The sequence below is a fragment of the Pseudophryne corroboree genome, chromosome 1 (assembly GCF_028390025.1).
Source record: "Pseudophryne corroboree isolate aPseCor3 chromosome 1, aPseCor3.hap2, whole genome shotgun sequence".
NCBI lineage: Eukaryota > Metazoa > Chordata > Amphibia > Anura > Myobatrachidae > Pseudophryne > Pseudophryne corroboree.
In genome coordinates this window covers 1,166,792,362-1,166,816,295 of record NC_086444.1, presented here as the reverse complement: position 1 = coordinate 1,166,816,295, position 23,934 = coordinate 1,166,792,362, and the positions used below count along the sequence as shown (strand labels likewise).

Sequence of the window (23,934 nt, the reverse complement as noted above, 5' to 3'; positions counted from 1 at the left end):
GGTTCTCCCCTCCCTCCTCCTCCTCCCCCCCCCCCCCCCCCACGTTTTAGGACAGCTTAGCGATGGGGCCTTGAATACAGAAATGTAAGTTACTGTATAAATCCACACTGTTCTCTTCTGCATAGAAGCTCTGGCCAACTGTCACTCTTTGTCTCCCCCCAGCCCATTGCAGAGGGGCGAAATATGGTGGACTTGTTTTTACTTCACTATACCACAACCATTATCAATTAAATTCATCTTTAAATGGTGGCTTAAAAAGTGCACCAAACTAAAACTGCCTGGCCTGTGGCTGGGGTAGGGGTATATAGTGGAGATGGAGCCCTGGGCTGCTGTGGAAAAAAAAAAGAAACAAGGAGTGTAACTGTTACCTGTGCCCCCTAGTGGAGGAAGAAGAAACAATGTATTCACATGATAAAATATAAAAAGCAAGAAATACGAACACAAATTACAGTTTATTTAATTTTTTTCAAGTACTTAAGTACTAATAAAAAAAAATACAAGTGAACTCAAAGACCCGTTATCTAACCGGGGCTTTTGTCTCCCCCCTTCCTACCCCCTCCCTTTCCCATATGGTTAAAGTAACAAACCAAATAAATGTTAAATTAAAGTCATACAAGTCAACGAAAAAAATTATATATATATATAAATCAATGCATTTAATTACAGAATTCCAGGCACATCAGTGCTAGTTCTAAATCATTGTAAAATTATAAGATCCTGCTTATTTACATTTTACTTTCAGCACACATTTCCAGTAATGCTTTCATGGCTACAAGAACTTTTATTTTTATATTTTTAAAATAATAATAAAATAAAAAAAAGCACAAAAAACATTTTTTTTCTATATTACCTCCGTATAAGCTGAAAATATTAAAAAAACAAAACAAAAAACTGAAGGATATTTAAATCAGATTTACAGGATGTTTTTGGAGTATTCCAAAAAACAAGAGGTATTCTTTTGTACAGTCTAAAAAAAGTGTTTTGGTTTTTCCAACAAACTATATATTTTTTTAGTATGGCACCTCTATAAAGAGGTGTTTGTAGTAGGACAATGCAGCTCCAGGATACTGGACCGCAATCGGGATCTTCACCATCTGCTAACCATCCCAGGGACTGTAAACATCTCCTAAAAGCGCATCTTGGGTACGTGCTGTACGAGGTAATGTTCACTGAGCTAGTGATGGATGCGGATAAGCTGCCAGAAGAAGAAGTCCACCCAATGTATGGTACCCAAGCTTCAGCATTAAACCTTCCCAAGGCTGGCTTCATTAGCTTTCAGTATTGCAATTGAATCTTTCACAGCGTGATAGATGACGTTCTTCACCTGTACGGAGATAATGGGCACAATCAGAAGATTACACACTGGTAGCATTAACGTTCATTGGGGCAGATGTATTAACCTGGAGAAGGCATAAGGAAGTGATAAACCAGTGATATGTGCAAGGTGATAAATGCACCAGCCAATCAGCTCCCATATGTAAATTAACAGTTAGGATCTGATTGGCTGGTGCCTTCATCACCTTGCACATATCCCTGCTTTATCACTTCCTTATGCCTTCTCCAGGTTAATACATCTGCCCCATTGTACCTACTGCTCAGGGTGTGGGCGGAGCCAATAAATACTAATTGAAAATGCGCAACTTATGCTGGTGCTATACAAATACTAATAAATATTCATGCCCATCATAAGTGGTCCCCAGGGAAGATGAGCTCAGGTCACTGTGTAATCACATCTCTAACGTGACACTGCTCTCAGCAGCAATGGTGGGTTCCAGGTTACAATAACCGGCATTGGCGCAATCAAATTAAAAGAAAAAGTGGCCGCAGATAAAGTATCAGCCAATCAGCTCCTGTCATTTTTCAAAAACAGCCTGTGACATAGCAGTTAGGAGGTGATGGGCCGGTCATTTATCTCCACCCTGGGCTTCGTAAATAGACCCCTTAGTCCTTAAGGCACCCTAAAAGTCCAGAATTTAAGGATATCCAAAGATGTTTAAACACAGTTGACCTAATTATCTCAGTTAATCTTACTACATCATCTGTGCGCAAGCATGGCTATCGTTTGGGAAACCCTGCTATAGTCCATCAATGTGCAGCACTGTACAGAGAATATTGGTCATTCACATTCAGGCCCTGGCCCATTGGAGCTTGCAGTCTACATTCTCTACCGCACACAAAAGCAAACACTGGTAACATTACACACAAATTCAGGAAGAACAGGCATATAATGGGCCCAATTCAGATGTGGATGGAGTTGCTATCACTGACTGTCTGCTGCCTCCCTGCGCTGCAGGACCCGTTCACGAACGCGCAGAACGGGTCCAGCAAAAAGTACCAAACATCTGTACTTTGCAGCACACCTCCGTCTACATCTGAATCGGGCTCTGGTCGTTAACTGAACTCTTGACCATAGTACTCTTCGGTAACACGGTGGCAGAGTGGATTGCATTGCTACCTGAAAACTACACGCCAACAGTGCACCATTTTTGAAATTGTTCCCCATCCCACAGAGGACTATGGGAAACCAATTCTCAGAAAGGGACGCTTCATCTTACAGACCTGTTTATTATCATACAGTAGTTACGGCATGACACAGAGTGGCTTATTTCTGTACACTGGATTTCTCATACTATACAGATCTATTGCCATCATGGCAATGAGAATAAATCTGGCTGGAATTTTTAAAACACCAGAAGCAATTTAAAAACTCCTACAACGTAGCAAAACTCCTACTACAGACGAACCACAAGTCAAAGACTGCTCTGACTGTGTCCAGACGCTGATCAGCCAACATACAAGCACCAGCCATTGGGTCTAACAGATTACCCCATAGGCGATATCTACCTGCAACTTGTCTTCATGATTGGTGTGTGTATGGGAGAGATAGCGGAATTCCTGAGTAAGCCAGAAGCAGTGCTTAATGTGCTCGGGGGAGACAAAGTCCTCGGCCACCTTTATGCAGCTGTACAGGTTATGCACCTGGTTTAAAAGAGAGAGAGAGAGAGAGAGAGAGAGAGAGAGAGAGAGAGAGAGAGAGAGAGAGAGAGAGAGAGAGAGAGAGAGAGAGAGAGAGAGAGAGAGAGAGAGGGAACAAAAAAATAAGAATTTACTTACCGATAATTCTATTTCTCGGAGTCCGTAGTGGATGCTGGGGTTCCTGAAAGGACCATGGGGAATAGCGGCTCCGCAGGAGACAGGGCACAAAAAGTAAAGCTTTAGGATCAGGTGGTGTGCACTGGCTCCTCCCCCTATGACCCTCCTCCAAGCCAGTTAGGTACTGTGCCCGGACGAGCGTACACAATAAGGGAGGAATTTTGAATCCCAGGTAAGACTCATACCAGCCACACCAATCACACCGTACAACTTGTGATCTAAACCCAGTTAACAGTATGATAACAGCGGAGCCTCTGAAAAGATGGCTCACAACAATAATAACCCGATTTTTGTAACTATGTACAAGTATTGCAGATAATCCGCACTTGGGATGGGCGCCCAGCATCCACTACGGACTCCGAGAAATAGAATTATCGGTAAGTAAATTCTTATTTTCTCTATCGTCCTAGTGGATGCTGGGGTTCCTGAAAGGACCATGGGGATTATACCAAAGCTCCCAAACGGGCGGGAGAGTGCGGATGACTCTGCAGCACCGAATGAGAGAACTCCAGGTCCTCTTTTGCCAGGATATCAAATTTGTAGAATTTTACAAACGTGTTCTCCCCTGACCACGTAGCTGCTCGGCAGAGTTGTAATGCCGAGACCTCTCGGGCAGCCGCCCAAGATGAGCCCACCTTCCTTGTGGAATGGGCCTTAACCGATTTAGACTGTGGCAGGCCTGCCTCAGAATGTGCAAGTTGAATTGTGTTACAAATTCAACGAGCAATCGACTGCTTAGAAGCAGGCGCACCCAACTTGTTGGGTGCATACAGTATAAACAGCGAGTCAGATTTTCTGACTCCAGCTGTCCTGGAATATATTTTCAGGGCCCTGACAACTTCTAGCAACTTGGAGTCCTCCAAGTCCCTAGTAGGTGCAAGGCACCACAATAAGCTGGTTCAGGTGAAACACTGACACCACCTTAGGGAGAGAACTGGGGACGAGTCCGCAGCTCTGCCCTGTCCGAATGGACAAACAGATATGGGCTTTTTTTGAGAAAAAACCACCAATTTGACACTCGCCTGGTCCAGGCCAGGGCCAAGAGCATGGTCACTTTTTATGTGAGATGCTGCAAATCCACATATTTGACTGGTTTTAAACCAATGTGATTTGAGAAATCCCAGAACTACGTTGAGATCCCACAGTGCCACTGGAGGCACAAAAAAGGGGTTTGTATATGCAATACTCCCTTGACAAACTTCTGGACTTCAGGAACTGAAGCCAATTCTTTCTGGAAGAAAATTTACAGGGCCGAATTTGAACCTTAATGGACCCCAATTTGAGGCCCATAGACACTCCTGTTTGCAGGAAATGCAGGAAACGACCGAGTTGAAATTTCTTTGTGGGGCCTTCCTGGCCTCACACCACGCAACAAATTTTCGCCACACGTGGTGATAATGTTGTGCGGTCACCTCCTTTCTGGCTTTGACCAGGGTAGGAATGACCTCTTCCGGAATGCCTTTTTTCCCTTAGGATCCGGCTTTCCATCGCCATGCCGACAAACGCAGCTGCGGTAAGTCTTGGAACAGACATGGTACTTGCTGAAGCAAGTCCCTTCTTAGCGGCAGAGGCCATAAGACCTCTGTAAGCATCTCTTGAAGTTCCGGGTACCAAGTCCTTCTTGGCCAATCCGGAGCCATGAGTATAGTTCTTACTCCTCTACGTCTTATAATTCTCAGCACCTTAGGTATGAGAAGCAGAGGAGGGAACACATACACCGACTGGTACACCCACGGTGTTACCAGAACGTCCACATCTATTGCCTGAGGGTCCCTTGACCTGGCGCAATACCTGTCCCGTTTTTTGTTCAGACGGGACGCCATCATGTCCACCTTTGGTATTTCCCAACGGTTTACAATCATGTGGAAAAAACTTCTCAATGAAGTTTCCACTCTCCCGGGTGGAGGTCGTGCTGAGGAAGTCTGCTTCCCAGTTTCCATTCCCGGGATGAAAAACTGCTGACAGTGTTATCACATGATTTTCCGCCCAGCGAAAAGTCCTTGCAGTTTCTGCCATTGCCCTCCTGCTTCTTGTGTCGCCCTGTCTGTTTACGTGGGCGACTGCCGTGATGTTTTTCCCACTGGATCAATACCGGCTGACCTTGAAGCAGAGGTCTTGCTAAGCTTAGAGCATTATAAATTTACCCTTAGCTCCAGTATATTTATGTGGAGAAAAGTCTCCATACTTGATCACACTCCCTGGAAATTTTTCCCTTGTGTGACTGCTCCCCAGCCTCTCAGGCTGGGCTCCGTGGTTACCAGCATCCAATCCTGAATGCCGAATCTGCGGCCCTCTAGAAGATGAGCACTCTATAACCACCACAGGAGAGACACCCTTGTCCTTGGATATTGGGTTATCCGCTGATGCATCTGAAGATGCGATCCGGACCATTTGTCCAGCAGATCCCACTGAAAAGTTCTTACGTGAAATCTGCCGAATGGAATTGCTTCGTAGGAAGCCACCATTTTTACCAGGACCCTTGTGCAATGATGCACTGTTTTTAGGAGGTTCCTGACTTGCTCGGATAACTCCCTGGCTTTCTCTTCCGGGAGAAACACCTTTTTCTGGACTGTGTCCAGAATCATCCCTAGGCACAGCAGACGTGTCGTCGGGATCAGCTGCGATTTTGGAATATTTAGAATCCACCCGTGCTGATTGTAGCAGTATCCGAGATAGTGCTACTCCGACCTCCAACTGTTCCCTGGACTATGCCCCTATCAGGAGATCGTCCAAGTAAGGGATAATTAAGACGCCTTTTCTTCGAAGAAGAATCATCAATTCGGCCATTACCTTGGTAAAGACCCCGGGGTGCCGTGGACAATCCAAACGGCAGCGTCTGAAACTGATAGTGACAGTTCTGCACCACGAACCTGAGGTACCCTTAGTGAGAAGGGCAAATTTGGGACATAGAGGTAAGCATCCCTGATGTCCCGGGACACTATATAGTCCCCTTCTTCCTGGTTCGTTATCACTGCTCTGAGTGACTTCATCTTAATTTGAACCTTTGTAAGTGTTCAAAAAAAAATTTTTTTTTAGAATAAGTCTCACCTAGCCTTCTGGCTTCAGTACCACAATATAGTGTGGAATAATACCCCTTTTCTGTAGTAGGAGGGGTAATTTAATTGTCACCTGCTGGGAACACAGCTTGTGAATTTTTTCCCATACTACCTCCTTGTCGGAGGGAGACTTGGTAAAGCAGACTTCAGGAGCCTGCGAAGGGGAAACGTCTCGACATTCCCATCTGTACCCCCGGGATACTACATGTAGGATCCAGGGGTCCTGTACGGTCTCAGCGCCATGCTGAGAACTTGTCAGACGCGGTGGAACGCTTCTGTTCCTGGGAATAGGCTGCCTGTTGCAGTCTTCTTCCCTTTCCTCTATCCCTGGGCAGATATGATCTTATAGGGACGAGAGGACTGAGGCTGAAAAGACGGTGTCTTTTTCTGCAGAGATGTGACTTAGGGTAAAAAACGGTGGATTTTCCAGCAGTTGCCGTGACCACCAGGTCCGATGGACCGACCCCAAACAAGTCCTCTTCCTTTATACGGCCATACTGTGCCGTTTGGAATCTGCATCACCTGACCACTGTCGTGTCCATAACATCTTCTGGCAGTTATGGACATCGCGTTTATTCATGATGCCAGAGTGCAAATATCCCTCTGTGCATCTCGCATATATAGAAATGCTCTATAGTCAATAAAATACTGTCCCTGTCAAGGGTATCAATATTTTTAGTCAGGGAATCCGACCAAGCCACCCTAGCTCTGCACATCCAGGCTGAGGCGATCGCTGGCCGCAGTATAACACCAGTATGTGTGTATATACTTTTTATTATATTTTCCAGCCTTGTCAGCTGGTCCTTGAGGACGGCCCTATCTATAGACGGTACCGCCACTTGTTTTGATAAGCGTGTGAGCGCCTTATCCACCTTAAGGGGTGTTTCCCAACGCGCCCTAACTTCTGGCGGGAAAGGGTATACCGCCCATAATTTTCTATCGGGGGGAACCCACGCATCATCACACACTTTATTTAATTTATCTGATTCAGGAAAAACTATGGTAGTTTTTTCACATCCCACATAATACCCTCTTTTGTGGTACTTGTAGTATCAGAAATACGTAACACCTCCTTCATTGCCTTTAACGTGTGGCCCTAATAAGGAATACGTTTGTTTATTCACCGTCGACACTGGATTCAGTGTCCCTGTCTGTGTCTGTGTCGACCGACTAAAGTAAACGGGCGTTTTAAAAACCCTTGACGGTGTTTTTGAGACGTCTGGACCGTACTAATTGTTTGTCGGCCGTCTCATGTCGTCAACCGACCTTGCAGCGTGTTGACATTATCACGTAATTTCCTAAATAAGCCATCCATTCCGGTGTCGACTCCCTAGAGAGTGACATCACCATTACAGGCAATTGCTCCGCCTCCTCACCAACATCGTCCTCCTACCTGTCGACACACACGTACCGACACACAGCACACACACAGGGAATGCTCTGATAGAGGACAGGACCCACTAGCCCTTTGGAGAGACAGAGGGAGAGTTTGCCAGCACACACCAAAAACGCTATAATTATATAGGGACAACCTTATATAAGTGTTTTCCCTTATAGCATCTTAATATATATATAAGCATATCGCCAAATTAGTGCCCCCCCTCTCTGTTTTAACCCTGTTTCTGTAGTGCAGTGCAGGGGAGAGCCTGGGAGCCTTCCCTCCAGCCTTTCTGTGAGGGAAAATGGCGCTGTGTGCTGAGGAGATAGGCCCCGCCCCTTTTTCGGGCGGCCTCGTCTCCCGCTCTTAACGGATTCTGGCAGGGGTTAAATATCTCCATATAGCCTCCGGAGGCTATATGTGAGGTATTTTTAGCCAAAATAGGTATTCATTTGCCTCCCAGGGCGCCCCCCTCCCAGCGCCCTGCACCCTCAGTGACTGCCGTGTGAAGTGTGCTGAGAGGAAAATGGCGCACAGCTGCAGTGCTGTGCGCTACCTTTAGAAGACTGAGGAGTCTTCTGCCGCCGATTCTGGACCTCTTCTTACTTCAGCATCTGCAAGGGGGCCGGCGGCAAGGCTCCGGTGACCATCCAGGCTGTACCTGTGATCGTCCCTCTGGAGCTGATGTCCAGTAGCCAAGAAGCCAATCCATCCTGCACGCAGGTGAGTTCACTTCTTCTCCCCTAAGTCCCTCGTTGCAGTGATCCTGTTGCCAGCAGGACTCACTGTAAAATAAAAAACCTAAGCTAAACTTTCCTAAGCAGCTCTTTAGGAGAGCCACCTAGATTGCACCCTTCTCGGCCGGGCACAAAATCTAACTGGCTTGGAGGAGGGTCATAGGGGGAGGAGCCAGTGCACACCACCTGATCCTAAAGCTTTACTTTTTGTGCCCTGTCTCCTGCGGAGCCGCTATTCCCCATGGTCCTTTCAGGAACCCCAGCATCCACTAGGACGATAGAGAAAAAAAAAAAAAAGTTATTAGTATTAGGTACATACGACACACGCATTCATGGCTTTAGCGCTAACCAATCAGCACCTCTCCCCACCAGTACATGGGTCATTAGGTAGAGGGAGGAGCTTTTTTTTTTTTTTTTTTTTTTTTTAACACGGGGATGCTATGGCCTTATACCTGGTGAGGGGCTCCAGCTGGGATGAAGACAGCATCTCCCAAAAACTGAACAATGGCCCAGCCCTGAACGCCGTGTTCCTGGAGCAACCGCTTCCTCAATGTGGTGTTCAGATACCAGCTCTGATCATGGATGGGATCGTGGTCTGGAGGGTTTTCGTGGCCTTGTTCCTCCGCTATCTGTAACGCCACAGAACAGGAACTTCTTTCATATTTTCAAATTTACAGGCGAGACATTGTAAGCAGGCTGATGAATATTGGAGCAGAACTTACTAGAGTGTATGGTTCTCCAGAATTTTGTGGTATTATATAAACGGTAATTATGAGGTCACTTAAAATAATTAGAGTGTAGTAACACTATTACTTCGTAAAAATTTTAACTACACTCTTATATCAAACCCATCTCTCGCCAGGTCGCTATCATGCCTGATTTTGTAGCATTGTTTTACTTTTGTTTTTTATTTAAATGTATTGGTCCAGTCTCCAGCCTTCCCATCTCTGCACCCCCCAACCTGTCTCTCTCCTCCCACCCCATCAATCCCTGTCCAGTCTCTGACCCCCGCGCCCCCCAAACTCTTTCACCTTGGTCCTTCCTGTCTCCCAGTCTGTCTCTCTCATCTGTCCCCCTCCCCTTCTCTCACTCATCTCTGGCCCCGCTCATCCACGTATCTCCCCAGGTGTTACATGCATGAGGAGGTTGAAGAGATGAGAGCTCTAATCAATTGCCAGCGAATGTTGCAAATTGCCGCTGCTTTGGCGTTTAAAACGCAGGCAACCCATCTCACACCCTTCCCCCGGTTGAATGCCCGATTTGCACAAAAGTGTTCACTACCGTACGGGGGAGTGAACACTACTGTGGCGAGACCCCGATTCCGTAAAGCGGAGATGCAGCGGAGTAAAAGACATTTTCCCACAACTGAATTTCGCCCTTAGCGTGCAAGTGTTCGATGAATGTTTAAGCTGAATATTATATAGATATGAAATTTGAAGCTTTAACCCACAGTTCAGTATTATACCAACCATAAGTCAGGGGGGAAATGCTCTCCCACTGCTAGAGAGTTCTAAGGTTCTAACAGCATCAAGAAATCAATGTATCCTAAAACAGATCAATTCTTTATGGCATCAGCTTTGCATGAAAGAAGATGAGCAGGGAGGCAGCATGCTTCCGACAGCACACCGACCTATTTGACGATCAGTAAGTGTCTACATACTCACTGATCGTCAGCACGATGTGTCGTGATTGGCGCCACAACGGAGCGGGCATTTATTACAGATATATTGGCCATTGGCTGTGCTGCAGGGTCGACGAGATATATCTGAACGACATCGTTCACAGACATCATCTGTATGCACACACCGACCAGAAAATATATCGTTCATTCAACTGAACCCCCCAATATATTGCCCAGTGTGTACCCAACATTAGAATCAGTATGCAACCTCTACACAAATGGATCCGTTTACAATTAACTACAAGGACGCAGATGAGAAATATACAGGCCACACGTCCTCTCCACAACTGGTTGGACATCACCACATATCTGTGTGTTACTGGTCAGCGCTGCAAGCTACCTTTTTCAAGAACTGTCGGATTTTCTCCGTGTCCTTTGCCGCAAAGATGTGCCACAGGGCCCCAGCCTTCTCCTTGAATTCCACAAAGCGCTTTATGGTTAGTTCATCTGCGTCGCCATCTTGTATAGTCTTTAGAACTTCTGTTTGACGATGAAACGAGACCAATGATCAGTTGGCATTGATGGGGTAATACAAAGGTACCAAGAAAAAAATAATAATAATAATTATATATATATATATATATATATATATATATATATATATAACGGAATAAAGAAATACCTATCTCCTGATCCCCCTCGTCCTGTGGAATGCCTACGTACACCATTACATTGGCGGCATCAGACACATCCAAATGGAGATTCGTTGTTCCAAATTTCCGATCCTCTGGTGTAATTAACCCTATTGAAAAAGGAACAAATATTTAAACATTGAAAAAAAAAACCAAAACCATATACAAATATCTGGGGAAGATCAGTTTGGTTAAGACCCTTGGTCATTACTATCAAATGATTCTTGTGGCTAAGGAGCGCACTCTGCGGTACCGGTCACGTGACTAAAGTTCTGCTCTCACACGAGAGAACAGCATTACGTTTTCTGATCAGGTTTAACAGGCTAAGAAAGACGATATTTACATGCTATGAACCCCCCCCCCTTCCCTCGGCAGTCTAATCAGCGAGACAGCACTGGACGAGTCTTTCACTACAGCTGTAACAAAATCACACAAACCCTAACATTTCCGTCTTACCATAAGCATTATACATTTTGGGTCCCAGATCAGGGCGGACAAAGTAAGAAGGAAGCCGGGAAGCAAGGTTCAGCTTTCCCTCCCTCCTGGTGTATTCCGGCAGTGGGATATTGTTCATTAGATCATCAAATCTGTCAGGAAACAGATACAATCAATCAGTAATGAAGACAGAATACAGAGAGCAGTACTTATTTACGGAAGGTGTACGTTATAAAAAAAAAATTATTACACCATATTAATGTAATCATTAGCAGTAGTGATCAGCTTTTTTTTGTTAGTTATTTTAAGACTGAATATTCAAAAAGATAAATGAGGCTGAGTATCTCCAAGCACATTAGCAGTCAATGCACCAGTTCCACGGAGTAAGACAAAAATAAATGTTTCCCATTGTAATAAATTCGTCTGCCACCAAAACCTTGCAGAGGTGGACTATGCCTTTAACCACTTGCCTGACTGGGTCACAACTGGAGCCAGGTTTAAGTGCAGAGATTAACTGAAGCGGGGACGGGGGGCTGCTATTCATAAGTCCCCCCCCACACACACTCCGCTGCACTCTGCATATGGGGGGAGGGGGTGTATGTTTACGGTGGTAGTATATAAAGAGTAAAAAAAAAAGAAAAAGGATTTTAATTACCCACCGGTAAATCCTTTTCTTGTAGTCCATAAGGGATACTGGGGACACTTATTACGATGGGGTCCAAAGGAACCGGTGCACTTTAAATTTCTTCAACAGGGTGCGCTGGGTCCTCCCCTCTATACCATCCCTCACAGCTCAGTCTAGGAAAACTGTGCCCGAAGGAGATGGACATACTTGGAGGAAACATAATACACGAATGGTGAAATTAACGAACCAGCACACAAAACAACAAACTAGCAACCGCTAGTGAAAACCAAAAACAGCTGACAACTTCTTGCAGGAAAAAGTTGAAGCACAAAGGAGGGCGCCCAGTATCCCTTATGGGACTACGAGAAAAGGATTTACCGGTAGGTAATTAAAATCCTCTTTTCTCTAACATCCATAAGGGACACTGGAGACACTTATTACGATGGGGACGTCCCAAAGCTCCCAGAACGGGTAGGAACATGCTGAGATGCCTGCAACACCGTATGTCCAAATTGGACATCCTCTGTAGCCAGGGTATCAAACCTGTAGAACTTGACAAAGGTGTTTGTCCCTGACCAGCTAGCAGCACGACACAGTTGCAAGGCAGAGGCCCCCCCGTGCAGCCGCCCAGGAAGCACCCACAGACCTGTTAGAGTAGGCCTTGACAGACCTAGGAACAGGTAAGGCCGCCGAAGCATAGGCCTGTTGAATAGTAAGCCCAATCCAACGGGCAATGGCCTGCTTGGAAGCAGAAAGACCTTTCTTGTGAGCATCATAGAGGACAAATAAGGAATCAGATTTCCAGACAGCAGAAGTCCTCTTGACGTAAATCCTCAGGGCTCGCACCACATCCTAAGACTCAGGGAGAGAGGAAGTGGCTGAAGCTGCCGGAACCACAATAGGTTGATTCAGGTGGAACGCAGAAACCACCTTTAGCAGGAACTGCTGACGAGTCCCAAATCAGCTCTGTCTGCATGAAAGACCAGGTAGGGACTCCTACAGGACAAAGCACCCAGTTCCGAAACACGCCTAGTGGAAGCCAAGGCCAAGAGCATAACAGTCTTCCACATAAGGGAGGCTGTATGCGAAGGACACCCTGCAGAAACATCTGTACTTCAGGCCAAGCAGCCAGAAGATGGACAAGGCAGAGATCTGGACCTTTATGGAGCCCAACCTGAGGCCCATATCCACACCAGCCTGTAGGAAGCGCAAAAAACGCCCCAGGTTGAAAACCTAAGCCGGATACCTTCGGCTCTCACATCAGGAGACGTATCATTTCCAGATATGGTGGTAATGCTTTGTCGTGACAGCCTTTCTGGCTTGAACCATGGTGATAATGACCTTATCTGGAATACCCTTCTTAGCTAGAATGTTCCGCTCAACCGCCATGCCGTCAAACGAAACCACTGCAAGTCCACGTAGACGAACGGCCCTTGCTGATGAAAATACTCCCGTACTGGAAGGGCCCAGGGGTCTTCTATAGCCATGGCCAGAAGATCCGCGTACCAAACCCTTCGACACCAGTCGGGGGCAATGAGAATTGCCTGTACTCCCTCTCTTCTGATTTGCTTTAGAATCCTGGGGAGAAACGGAATCAGGGGAAACCGGTACACCAGCCGGTAAGCTCATGGTGTCAGCGTGTCCACTGCCGCTGCCAGGGGGTCCCTCGTCCTGGAACAATAGCACGGAAGCTTGTTGTTGAGTCGAGAGGCCATCAGATCGATCTGTGGACGTCCTCACAGATCAGTTATCATCCGAAACACCTGCGGATGGAGACTCCACTCTCCTGGGTGGAGGTCGTGACGACTGAGGAGGTCTGCCTCCCAATTGTCTACTCCTGGAATGAAAATGGCAAACACCGCTTTCGCATTCCTTTCTACCCAGAAAAGTATCTTTGATACCTCCCGCATGAAGGCCCTGCTCTTCGTTCCTCCTTGTCTACCGACGTATGCCACTGCTGTGGCATTGTCTGACGGAAACTGAATAGCTTGACCGTGAAGCAGATGAGCCCCCTGTAGCAGAGCATTGTATATCGCTCTGAGTTCCAGTATGTTTATCGGAAGGAAGGCCTCTAGGCTTGACCACCTGCCCTGGAACTGTGCCCCTTGGGTAACAGCACCCCAGTCCCGAAGGCTGGTGTCCGTTGTCATGAGAATACAATCCTGGATCCCGAATCTCTGCCCCGCCAATAGGTTGGAGGGCTGCAACCACAGAAGAGAAATCCTGGCCTGTGGTGACAGACGAATGACCTGGTGCATCTGCAGATGTGAACCTGACCATTTCTTCAGGAGATCCAGTTGGAAAGACCTTGCATGGAATCTTAGGAACTGGAGTAATTGGGTTGGCTCCAGGTGGGATTTCCGAAAGTTCAGAATCCAACCATGGCGCGACAACAGGGATGTCGTGCGGCAGATGCTGTCCAGCAGTAGTTCTTTTGACCTTGCTTTTATAAGCAGATCGTCCAGGTAGGGGACAATGTTCAACCCCTGAATCCTGAGTTGTAACATCATTTCCACCATTACCTTGGGGCTGTGGATAGGCCACAGGGAAGCGCCTGAAACTGATAGTGTTCCTCCATCAGAGCAAACCTGAGGTAGGCCTGATGAGGCAGCCATATTGGGACAGAGGTAGGCGTCCTTTATGTCCAGAGAGACCAAGAACAGTAGAGTGCAGTAGAGGAATCATCCAACTCAGTATTTGATTCCAGCTCCTCCCCCTCTTCCACCTCTGGTACCTCCTCCTCGGATTCCGAGAGGATATCAGGTAACCCCCTTTTTTGGGGGTTAAAGGATTATAGAGAGGAGAAACACGTCTGCTGTCTGCCCTATCTTTTGTCAGAGCAGCCATAGACTGTTGTAACTGCTGCCTTTCATGCCTAGCAGTGGTTAACACTGGGGGAAGTCTATTGCCAATGGGGTGGGGGGTAGTTATTTTATAATGGGGGCCTATGGACACAGGAGGGTGGTGTGTGTGTGTGCGGGGGAGGGGGGGGTCCACAACACCCCTAAATCGAAAGAGATAATATACACACACAGACACATATGTATACATACATACATATATATGCACACACACACACACACTTTATTAAAAACAGTTTACATTTTACAAAAGTAATTTAAAAAACAAAACAAAAAAAACAATGACAATTTCTTAGCGGTTTTGTGGGGGCAAAAAAAATAGTTAAGTGGTTACAGCACTCAGATTCTAGAAATAGAAGGAAAAAGCAAGAAAGAAAAATACCTACCGTGACAGCATCATATCTCTAAAGTCTTCCCCAGGGGGCCAGTCCTTCAGTTTCAGCACCATAGCATCCCCAGCATCAGTTTTAAGGCGTCCTAAAACAAGAGAAAGAAATACCACGACTGTAGTAGCAGCAGTACAATGCTATCTATATGCATAGTCACTAAGTAGAGCAAGCTCTGTTACTATAGGTAGATTTATTCCACAGCCAAAAGCCTTAGCACACTTTTACAGCATTAATTCCTTCAGGAATAGAGATGATGTATTACAAATCATACATACTGGATATGTCCTCAAAGCCGTCCCAGAATTCCCCAACGGTGGCTCCCGTGATGATGTCATTAGTTCTGCAATTCACCAGGTCAACCTCCTGATCCCCAAACTCTCTCCTGAATGATTCCGGCCTCCACAATTCACTATTCAATGTTTTGTGCACACCAGAAACCATGACTGGCTGAAGAGGATGAGAAAATAGTGTTTTCAGTATTAAGACACAAATGGCTGTCCTACTAGCAGTTCCATCTTATGGCTTTTCACATCTACTAAATCTAGAAAAATGCACAGGTAGTGTCTGAATGGGGCATGAAAGGCTCAGCGGGGGAAAGCAGTGATAGGGGCAATTGCTTAAGGAGTGTAAGCGTTGTGTTGCGGCCACCCACTTTTATTGTCGGGAGGGTAACTCTTAGTGTAGTCTCTACAGAAGCGAACCAAGCACCCATGTTCAGTGGTCCTGGCTCCACCAGGTAACTGATCATCTAATACATTAACAAACCAATTTAAGTACAGTTTGGAACATGATCCATAGAAAAGGGGATAGGCTCTCAGTCAGTGGGGCCTAACAGGTTAGTTCCCCTGAGACCCTCTGGGCCAGTCCTACCCTATGCGCAGGGCATGGCCTGTAAAATGTAGCTATATATACACCTCTGACAGAACACCCAGACACATAGGTACAGCAGATGAGTAACATGCGATTTACCTGTCCCTGTTTCCAGCACTCCCGGAACACGTTCCAGTTGCTCTTGTTGCTGGGATCTTGTAGACAGAGCAATCTATTGTCACACAGCCAGTAGTGCGGTGTATTGAACCCCATGAGGCTGGGCTGTACAGCAAGCCCTTGTGGTCTTCTGACTGGGTCACTAATGGGTTTTGTCTGGACTAATGAAGCAAAGATGTCATCAAGCAGCTTCGGCGTACTCTTCTCACTGCTCTCGTGCTGTAGAAAGGAAGACATTACCAAATATGGTTTCAAAACATCAGAAATGCTACTTCTGTGAAGAAGCTGGAACCTTATACTTTCACACAGGATCTGCCTGCCAGGAATCTCCTAAGTGGCCACAAGAGCAGGATGCCGCCTCGGAGGATAGGCCTGGAAATGCTAGAGCTGGCAGCAATGGACAGATGCCGAGATGTCCTCTCAGCAGGAAGGTAAAGGATCACTCATACTTTAATTATTCTCTTGGATAAGGACTCCTCTAGGTGGAAAGGGGTAGATGAGACATATGGCAGGCCCTTCACTTTCAGTACTATGAAGAGTCAGCTACCTCAGAATGATTGTTCAAGAGGACGAAGTAGTAAATCTATATATTCTCTTTTTCTTTCCACTATTCAGGTAGATTTACTTTGTGAGACATGGTCCAAACCTGACATTACAGGTGCTACACAGCGTACAGAACCTTTTATCCTCCCTCTCTAGTCAGAATAATGAAAAACGTGAGTGTCCTTGCCAAGATGGATGCCCCCATAGCACCCAAAAGGACACATGTCCTATTCCCAATGCAGCTGCTCTTAGGAAAGGAAACGCCATTTATACGTCTATTTGTTGCTAAGGACCGTCTTAGACCCATCCTAGCATTGGCCTGTTGTAACCAGGACAGCTTTTGGAGCTGTCTGATCTAGTAAGCCAATGTCTGAATGATTGCTATCGGTTTACCACAACAGGTAAGCCCCTGAGTATCTGCAAGATGCGGCACTTAAGTATCTCAGCCTCACTGGTCGCTACACACCAAATGCTCTTGCTTAAGGCCCGGGAAGCTGACGAAGAGTCTGAGGATTTAGAGTCTCTACCATTTGCAGGTAAGGCCTTGTCCCAGACTTGAAATAGATAAAATTATCTGTCAAGCCACAAGGGGTCCTGGTTGTACCTAATCTGCTAACTGATCATCTATACCCCCTTGGTTCCAGTGTCCCCCAACTGGATGAACGAGAAATCATCACATAACAAGCAAGTTGAATGAAACCTTAGAGGGAGTAAATCCCAAATAATGTATAGAACATACCAGGAGAAACCGAACCCTTACCTTGGTGCTGGAAGAATTGAGAAGGTTCCGTAAAAAACCGGAGCTGTTACTACTCATGGGTGACAGAATGGAGCTGCTGAACGTCTGTAGACTGGAGGCAGGCTTTCCAAAAGTGGCGAAGGAGGGTAGTGCTTTACTTTCTGTTTTCAAGGCGGATGTGAAGAGGTTATCTGTCGGATGCACAGAACGAATAAGCCGACTGAGGAAGAGTGCACTAAATAGCATTTAAACGGACTGAAAAAAAATAACGTATTTCCTATACATTTACCTTTGTTTTCCTTGTTCACATTTGCGTTTGGCATGTTCGTTAACCAACTTAAAGGGCCAGAACCTAAAGACGAGGGGGCTTTACTAGTAGCCGATAACGAATCCTGCGCGGGAACCTTATTTGGCTGCAGAAGGTTTGCGTTGGCCGGTTCAGGGCTTGAAGAACTCTGTAAATAGGACATTAGTAAGCAAATGCAGCAATCACGGAGATCACGAACCCCACACACAGCAGCGAAGGCTACGTACCTGTTTCACTTCTTCTTTCACAGTTGGTTTGGATAAAGGCTTTTGGTGCTTGCTGGAACACTGGCAATTAGATTTTATTCCCCACCGTCCTCTGACAGCGTGAACTACGTCACACACATCATACAGGGCTGAAAGAGACAGAGGTGGACTTAGACATGCTGAGACGGGGAAGCTGTGGGTTACATACAAAATACTGTGCGACGCACACGCAGTAACCAATTACCTTTTCCTGGGACTATTTGTGTTGGCATTAGATTGTCAGGCTCATGTAACTGTCCCTTAACACACTTTAACCAGGAGAAAGATTCATTTCCTTCATTGCCTATAAAGAGAACACAAATCATTCGTCAACGCCATCTACCGCCACCCGCTCATATCTAGAGATCTAAATAATAAACCGCCCTACACAGGAAATTCTATATAGGTATTGATGACCCTTACCGCTGCTCATACTCTTCTTTTTCATCCGGTAGCAGTCTACACACACTCCAAAGCCACACTTGGGGCAAACCCAGTGAAGATTGAAGATGGTTGTATCGCAAACATCGCACATTTCTCGCACCCCCCGCACAGCGCGCTTCCAGGCCACTTGTTCTGCAGCGGAGAAATGGACGTCAGTCATTTGCCAGGCAAGAACGAGAACAAAACCACAGATTGTGTGGAAAAGTGATAGATGCTTACTCTGTGGGTCTATAGCAGCCATCAGTTCCTTCTCAGACATAACCAGCTTGCAGAAGTGATCCCCGATGTTGGCCAGGATGTACTTGGCAGTGTCTAGGTCCAGTCCCACAACGTTGTTCACTAACGGCAGCCACAGGTTTATTGCTTCAGCGTCATATTTATTAGGCGTCAGGAAGCCTCCTTCCCGCAGTATTCCGTGCTTGTTAAAGTGTAATCTACAAACAAGAGACACTGGTATTAGTCATCACATACAATTTCTGCTAATAGTTACTTACACCCAGGAAAACAGCATTCTGCTTAGAAAGCAGTTTGTAATGATCAATGCAAATAAAGCAGTCTCCTCTTATCCGTTACATCACATGACTACCTGTGATATGGTAGTATTCACTTTAGATTCCAGGCAGGGCGCCGTTTCTAGAGGGGCACTGGCGCGCCGAAAAGGGGGCGGGGTCATAGCGGGTAATAAAAGGGGGCCTGGGCGGCGTCACAGTTGGGGGCGTGCCCAGCACCTACGGAGGTGCTGGGCTTCCCCCTAGCGCTCTCTCAGCGGGAATGGATGCTGCGCGCATGTGCGCGGCATCTTTACACGCTGTGAGGGCAGGAAGCGGGCGGCAGATTTAGCAGGGCGCCGCAGAAAGGGCAGGGCGGGTTTTGCCCTAAAAAAAAAAAAAAAAAAAAAAAAAATCGGGCAGGGCGTGGCGCCCTGCTAAAACTGCCTAGCGTGAACACTAATATGGCACTAGCATACAAGCAACCTGTAAATGTTGAAATGTGTTAGGAGGGAAATTCAGTTGAATTTTACCACAAAAAAAAAAAAAAAAACCCCCGCAACTTTAGCGTGATATTTTGCCCAATGTTTTTATCGCGCAATTCAATTACTGCCCTTTTTTGCCGTAAAATTCACCCGCCATTGTGCAAAAACACACTGGATCTAGGATAAGTTCCAGAATCCATGCGATTTTGCAAACACACAGCACTTGTTTCGCCTGCTTCCAGGCAGGTGCAACAAAATCCCAGACAGTACCAGCTATTGGGGATAATTGAATTACTCCACCAGGGATCCATTAGCTTCTGTAATTTACCACAGCTAATTGAATTCCCCCCTAAGAGATAAAGAGGGCCCATTATCTTTTTTACATCCTCATCAGAGAAGACATTATTATCGAAACACTACCGTAATTTTCTACATTTATCTGGAAACATTACATTGCAATGCAAAGCAAACACACTTAAAATGTAGTCCTGGTTTAGGGAAGACCCGAGAAGTTATGATTTCAGTAGTAAGAATGATATTTATATTTATTGTCTGTAGAATTGCTGTTCTCAGGCGGGGCTCACCTCCGGAAGTGGAAAAAGCGGCAGAAGACGGCAGAGTCTCGCTGCTCTTTGCTCCGCCCAAAGCGGTCCAGGCGACATTCCCTGCACTTGTGAAGATGAGGAGCAATGTCATTACAAGAGCCATCCTGCACAAAGCAGTCTCCGCTCGATAGGAGCCTCTTCAGCGTCTGTGGGTCCATCAGTATAGATCTGGGGTATGTAACTGGGAAGACAGGAAATGCCAACTCTGTATCAGTAACATAAAACACAGCTAGGTATAAGAGGCACACAGAAATGTAACCGCACAGCTCTATCACATGGGAAAAGTTGTCACATGACTGACTACTTTTGAAACCTTATCTCAGCGATTTCCAAACTTTTTTGAATCACGGCGCCCTAGAATATAATTTTTTTCACGGCACCCCTAGGCCAAAAATTTCTTTTTGAGAAATCTAGAAAGAAATATTACATTAAGTAGATCGCGTTTATGTCATCCTTAGGTTCAGTTGTGTGGTGAGGGACAGGATTTGCTTCTGTTTGGCCACATATTTTATGACTGGCAGCCACCAGCACTGGTTTTGCCTATTATATTGACCATGAATAATTTGATTTGGTCCTGGACCACCAACCCAGAGCACACAGTTTGGGAACCTCTGCCTTATCTGTTTCCAATGAACGTGGCTGCCCGGCCCATGGTGTGCTCACGGACCTAGTAGAATGTCACATTGTGAGTTTCTGCACCTCAATATAAACCTGGCAGGTCACACGTGATTCTACGCGGCTACAGTTTGTTTTAACAGAAGCACCAAAAGATCCTTTTAAACACTGATTTTCAATACCTTAACAAGTAGAGGAATCACAATACCCTCACTCAAGACACTAACTAGGGAATTCAATTATCCGCAAATTCGCGTCAATTTTTCGGCCGAAAATTTTTCGCGCCAATCGGGCGAAAATTGCTGCGAAAATGCTCCGTTTTTCGACCTATTTAATTCCAAACGGGTTTCACGTGAAAATTCTCGCAGTGAAAAGTGCAGGTGAAAATGGGGAAATCAGCCTGTACCCCAAAAAATGCTAAACTAACATAGGAAAACAGAAGAGAAGTGTGTTAGAGATCACATTAGAGAGTTTTTGGGGACTTAAATTGTGTGAAATGGATGTTATATGCATTTTTTTTTTTAAATGCAAAAAAAATGATAGAAAGCAAGTTTTTTTGAGCAAAATAAATGCTCTCATTAAATTTGGGGTACATGAAAATGGGTATAAGTATATATTTGGGTCATTTTAGGGTACTTTAAAAAAAAGTGGAAACAGACCGATTGCTCCCATCTGCAAGCCTAAAAACACCTGTCCCACTCATAAAGCACCCCAATATACCTGTCCCATACCTTGAACCCCAATTTCCATAACTTTGTACTTTTTCACCCCAAAAATTACATTTCATTATTGGCCAATTAAAAATAATTAAAAACCTCAATGTGTCTAATTAGTCATTAAGGGGGGTGTCCCAGGAGTTCTGTACCATATACAAACATTTTTACCTTAAAATAATGACTTTTTCCAACTTTTCACCTGCTTCAGAGTAGGTGAAGTGAAATTAGTGAAAAAATGATCACCGATAAATTTTCCCAGAAAATTAAATAGGCTGTAATTGCGTTTCGCGGGAAAAGTCCGTTATCGCTGCTAATTGAATATACCCCTAAGGCTTACGACTTAATTGCAGTTCCAAATATTACCCCTTTTTCCAACAAAGTCCTGGATGGGACCCAAGGATTGGAACACTGTTCCAATCCGGGTCAGATCCCGCTCCCACTGCGGCAATGACGCGGGTTATTGCAGGTCGGCGGCTCTCCTCATGCTGTGAATGGGACTTGGGTCGGAATTACCCATTTACACTGCAGCTCACCCGGGTCCTTACCGGCCAAAACCCTGCTAGCTACTTGGGAAGGATTGCCGGGTCAATCGACCAAAGTTTATTTTTTATTTTTTTGAGGGAGCAGTTTCCACGGACAAAAATCCAGGATTAATGCGCGTTCACGTTCAAAAACACAGGAAAAGATGTATGAGTGCGGCTGTATGCTTCAATTACAGTACTGCCTGGCTCAAGTATTTTTGGGACTGCAGACAAAATGGGATGAGATCAGGCAGCCATTGCAACTCCCCGCCTTTGCGGGTAACTGGACTGCCCACCCTATGCTCTTGTAAGCGTAAAACATAAGATTTGTAAAACAGCCGCCAGCTGTGGCACCCTTTGGGCCCAGGAAATGGTCAGGAGGAAACCCATTTTCCAAGCGATAAACTTTAACTATGATGTCTTAATTGGTTCAAAGGGAGGGGTGTATGGCCATAAATACTAAATTTGAGTGCCAAGGGACTATTGGAAGACAGAAGCGTGGTCAAATGCAAAAACATTCAGCGTCTTCTGGAAGAACAGTGAAGAAACAGAGACCTTTATGGAACTCTATTTTAACCAGTTCTTGAAGCCATCCTGCAAAAACAGGAGTAAGTGGCTAATAGGAAGGAATCCCTTAGAAACTTCCTCTCACATGTGCAGACAAACTGTCCCAATACCACCATAGAAGAAGGGGTCTTTCTTAACTTGGAGCATGGTACCAGCCACCCTGACAAGAGAACTCTTTTTCCTAAGGATCATGGTTTCAACTGCCATGATTGCTAAAGTCTGGCAAATACCAGATGGTAAGAGTACCAGAGATGGCAGGTTCTGTAACAACGGGCCCACCAATATTTTGTGAAGGTCCGAGTACCACGATGGGGTTGGCCATTATACTAGGGAACCGGTAAACCAGTACAAAACTCTACGGAACTATTAGGACATTAACTGGCAGACCCACTGCACTTCGTGCAGAACTGCTCCACGCTGAGGCTTAACTCAGATGCTGTGTCAACAGCAACCCTCTACAATCTGTTGGGAGATGTCCTGGATTTTATCAACCTCCCATTTGCCTATAGTGTGAATATGGTCAATACTGGCGGACCATTTTGTTCTGCGAAGCGCATGACCTTCTGCTTTTTCTTCACAGCAAGACAGCTGTTTTTTTTGTTAATTGCCAGAAGCCAAAGCAACGGGTGTGGAATGTTAGGTCGGCATTTAAACTATCGACCTATATTAGGTCAACATAAGAATGTCAACATGGGCAAATGTCTCTACAGATACAGGCTTGAGTGTCTTCTTCCAGAACCTGGTGGTCATGTGAACAGCAGGGAACTGTGAGTTGGGCTAAGTATACCAGCCCTATCCCTACCCTCTTGATTAATTCTAGCCACACACTGCAGCCTAAAGGCCCACATAGACTATTAGCAATTCCAAAAAATAAAAATAAAATAAAAATTTGCAGATTGAGTTTTCTTCCCCAATTTAAAGATCCCCCAGTCCACCAATCAGCGCTCATACATTACAGATATGTTTCAATGATTTGCAGATCGTTTGCAGCAAATACAGATCTACCAATCTTGAAAGGCTCATCAGTAATTGTATGCAAATCTGCCGATTGTTACCATACACTAGCAATTAGTGTTCCTTATAGGCTGTTTCAGCAGGGTGCTGCACCCTGCCCATTTCTGAAATGTGAAAAAGCACCCTGCCCTTTTTCAGTGCACCCTGCAGGACCATAAATCGCCTCCTTGTATACAGAATGCAACAGTCAGAGTGCGTTACAATGTTGTCGTCTACTCCTTGCCCACCTCTGAAATTGGAAAACAATTTCTATCCTTAGCCAACTGGATGGCAGAGGAGGCACTGTAAATAACACAGCACTCTGATAAAGAGGGAAAGAACAGGGTAAGCAGCGAGCACGTACTGCTTACAGTATTTCCCTAGTAGAACAGACTTTTCTCCTACGTCCTAGAGGATGCTGGGTACTCTAAGGACCATGGGGTATAGACGGGATCTGCAGGAGACATGGGCACACTATAAGACTTTGAATGGGTGTGAACTGGCTCCTCCCTCTTTGCCCCTCCTCCAGACTACAGTTAGATTCTGTGCCCACGAGAGACTGGACACACACTAGGGGAGCTCTACAGAGTTTCTCTAAAAGACTTTGTTAGGTTTTTTATTTTCAGAGGGACCTGCTGGCTACAGGCTCCCTGCTTCGTGGGAGTGAGGGGAGAGAAGTCAGACCTACTTCTTCTGAGTTAAGGGCTCTGCTTCTTAGGCTACTGGACACCA

At 45.7% G+C, this 23,934-nt stretch overlaps 1 protein-coding gene across 3 annotated transcripts in view; it reads right to left on the bottom strand.

Annotated features, from left to right (window-relative positions):
* Positions 1-433: 433 nt before the first annotated feature.
* The window catches only part of KDM3A (lysine demethylase 3A), a 54,088-nt gene continuing 30,587 nt past the window's right edge, over positions 434-23,934 (bottom strand). For all 3 annotated transcript variants that reach the window (XM_063925040.1, XM_063925036.1, XM_063925033.1), the window contains exons 12-27: positions 19,770-19,971; positions 18,432-18,646; positions 18,192-18,344; positions 17,974-18,072; positions 17,751-17,878; positions 17,506-17,671; positions 17,238-17,407; positions 15,917-16,153; positions 15,223-15,394; positions 14,945-15,035; positions 11,094-11,224; positions 10,628-10,747; positions 10,346-10,485; positions 8,777-8,953; positions 2,845-2,979; positions 434-1,324 (exon numbers count right to left, since the gene is read on the bottom strand). In XM_063925040.1, the coding sequence (XP_063781110.1) occupies positions 1,244-1,324; positions 2,845-2,979; positions 8,777-8,953; positions 10,346-10,485; positions 10,628-10,747; positions 11,094-11,224; positions 14,945-15,035; positions 15,223-15,394; positions 15,917-16,153; positions 17,238-17,407; positions 17,506-17,671; positions 17,751-17,878; positions 17,974-18,072; positions 18,192-18,344; positions 18,432-18,646; positions 19,770-19,971 (2,417 nt within the window). In that variant the 3' untranslated portion in view covers positions 434-1,243. The remainder of the gene's footprint in view (positions 1,325-2,844; positions 2,980-8,776; positions 8,954-10,345; positions 10,486-10,627; positions 10,748-11,093; positions 11,225-14,944; positions 15,036-15,222; positions 15,395-15,916; positions 16,154-17,237; positions 17,408-17,505; positions 17,672-17,750; positions 17,879-17,973; positions 18,073-18,191; positions 18,345-18,431; positions 18,647-19,769; positions 19,972-23,934) is intronic.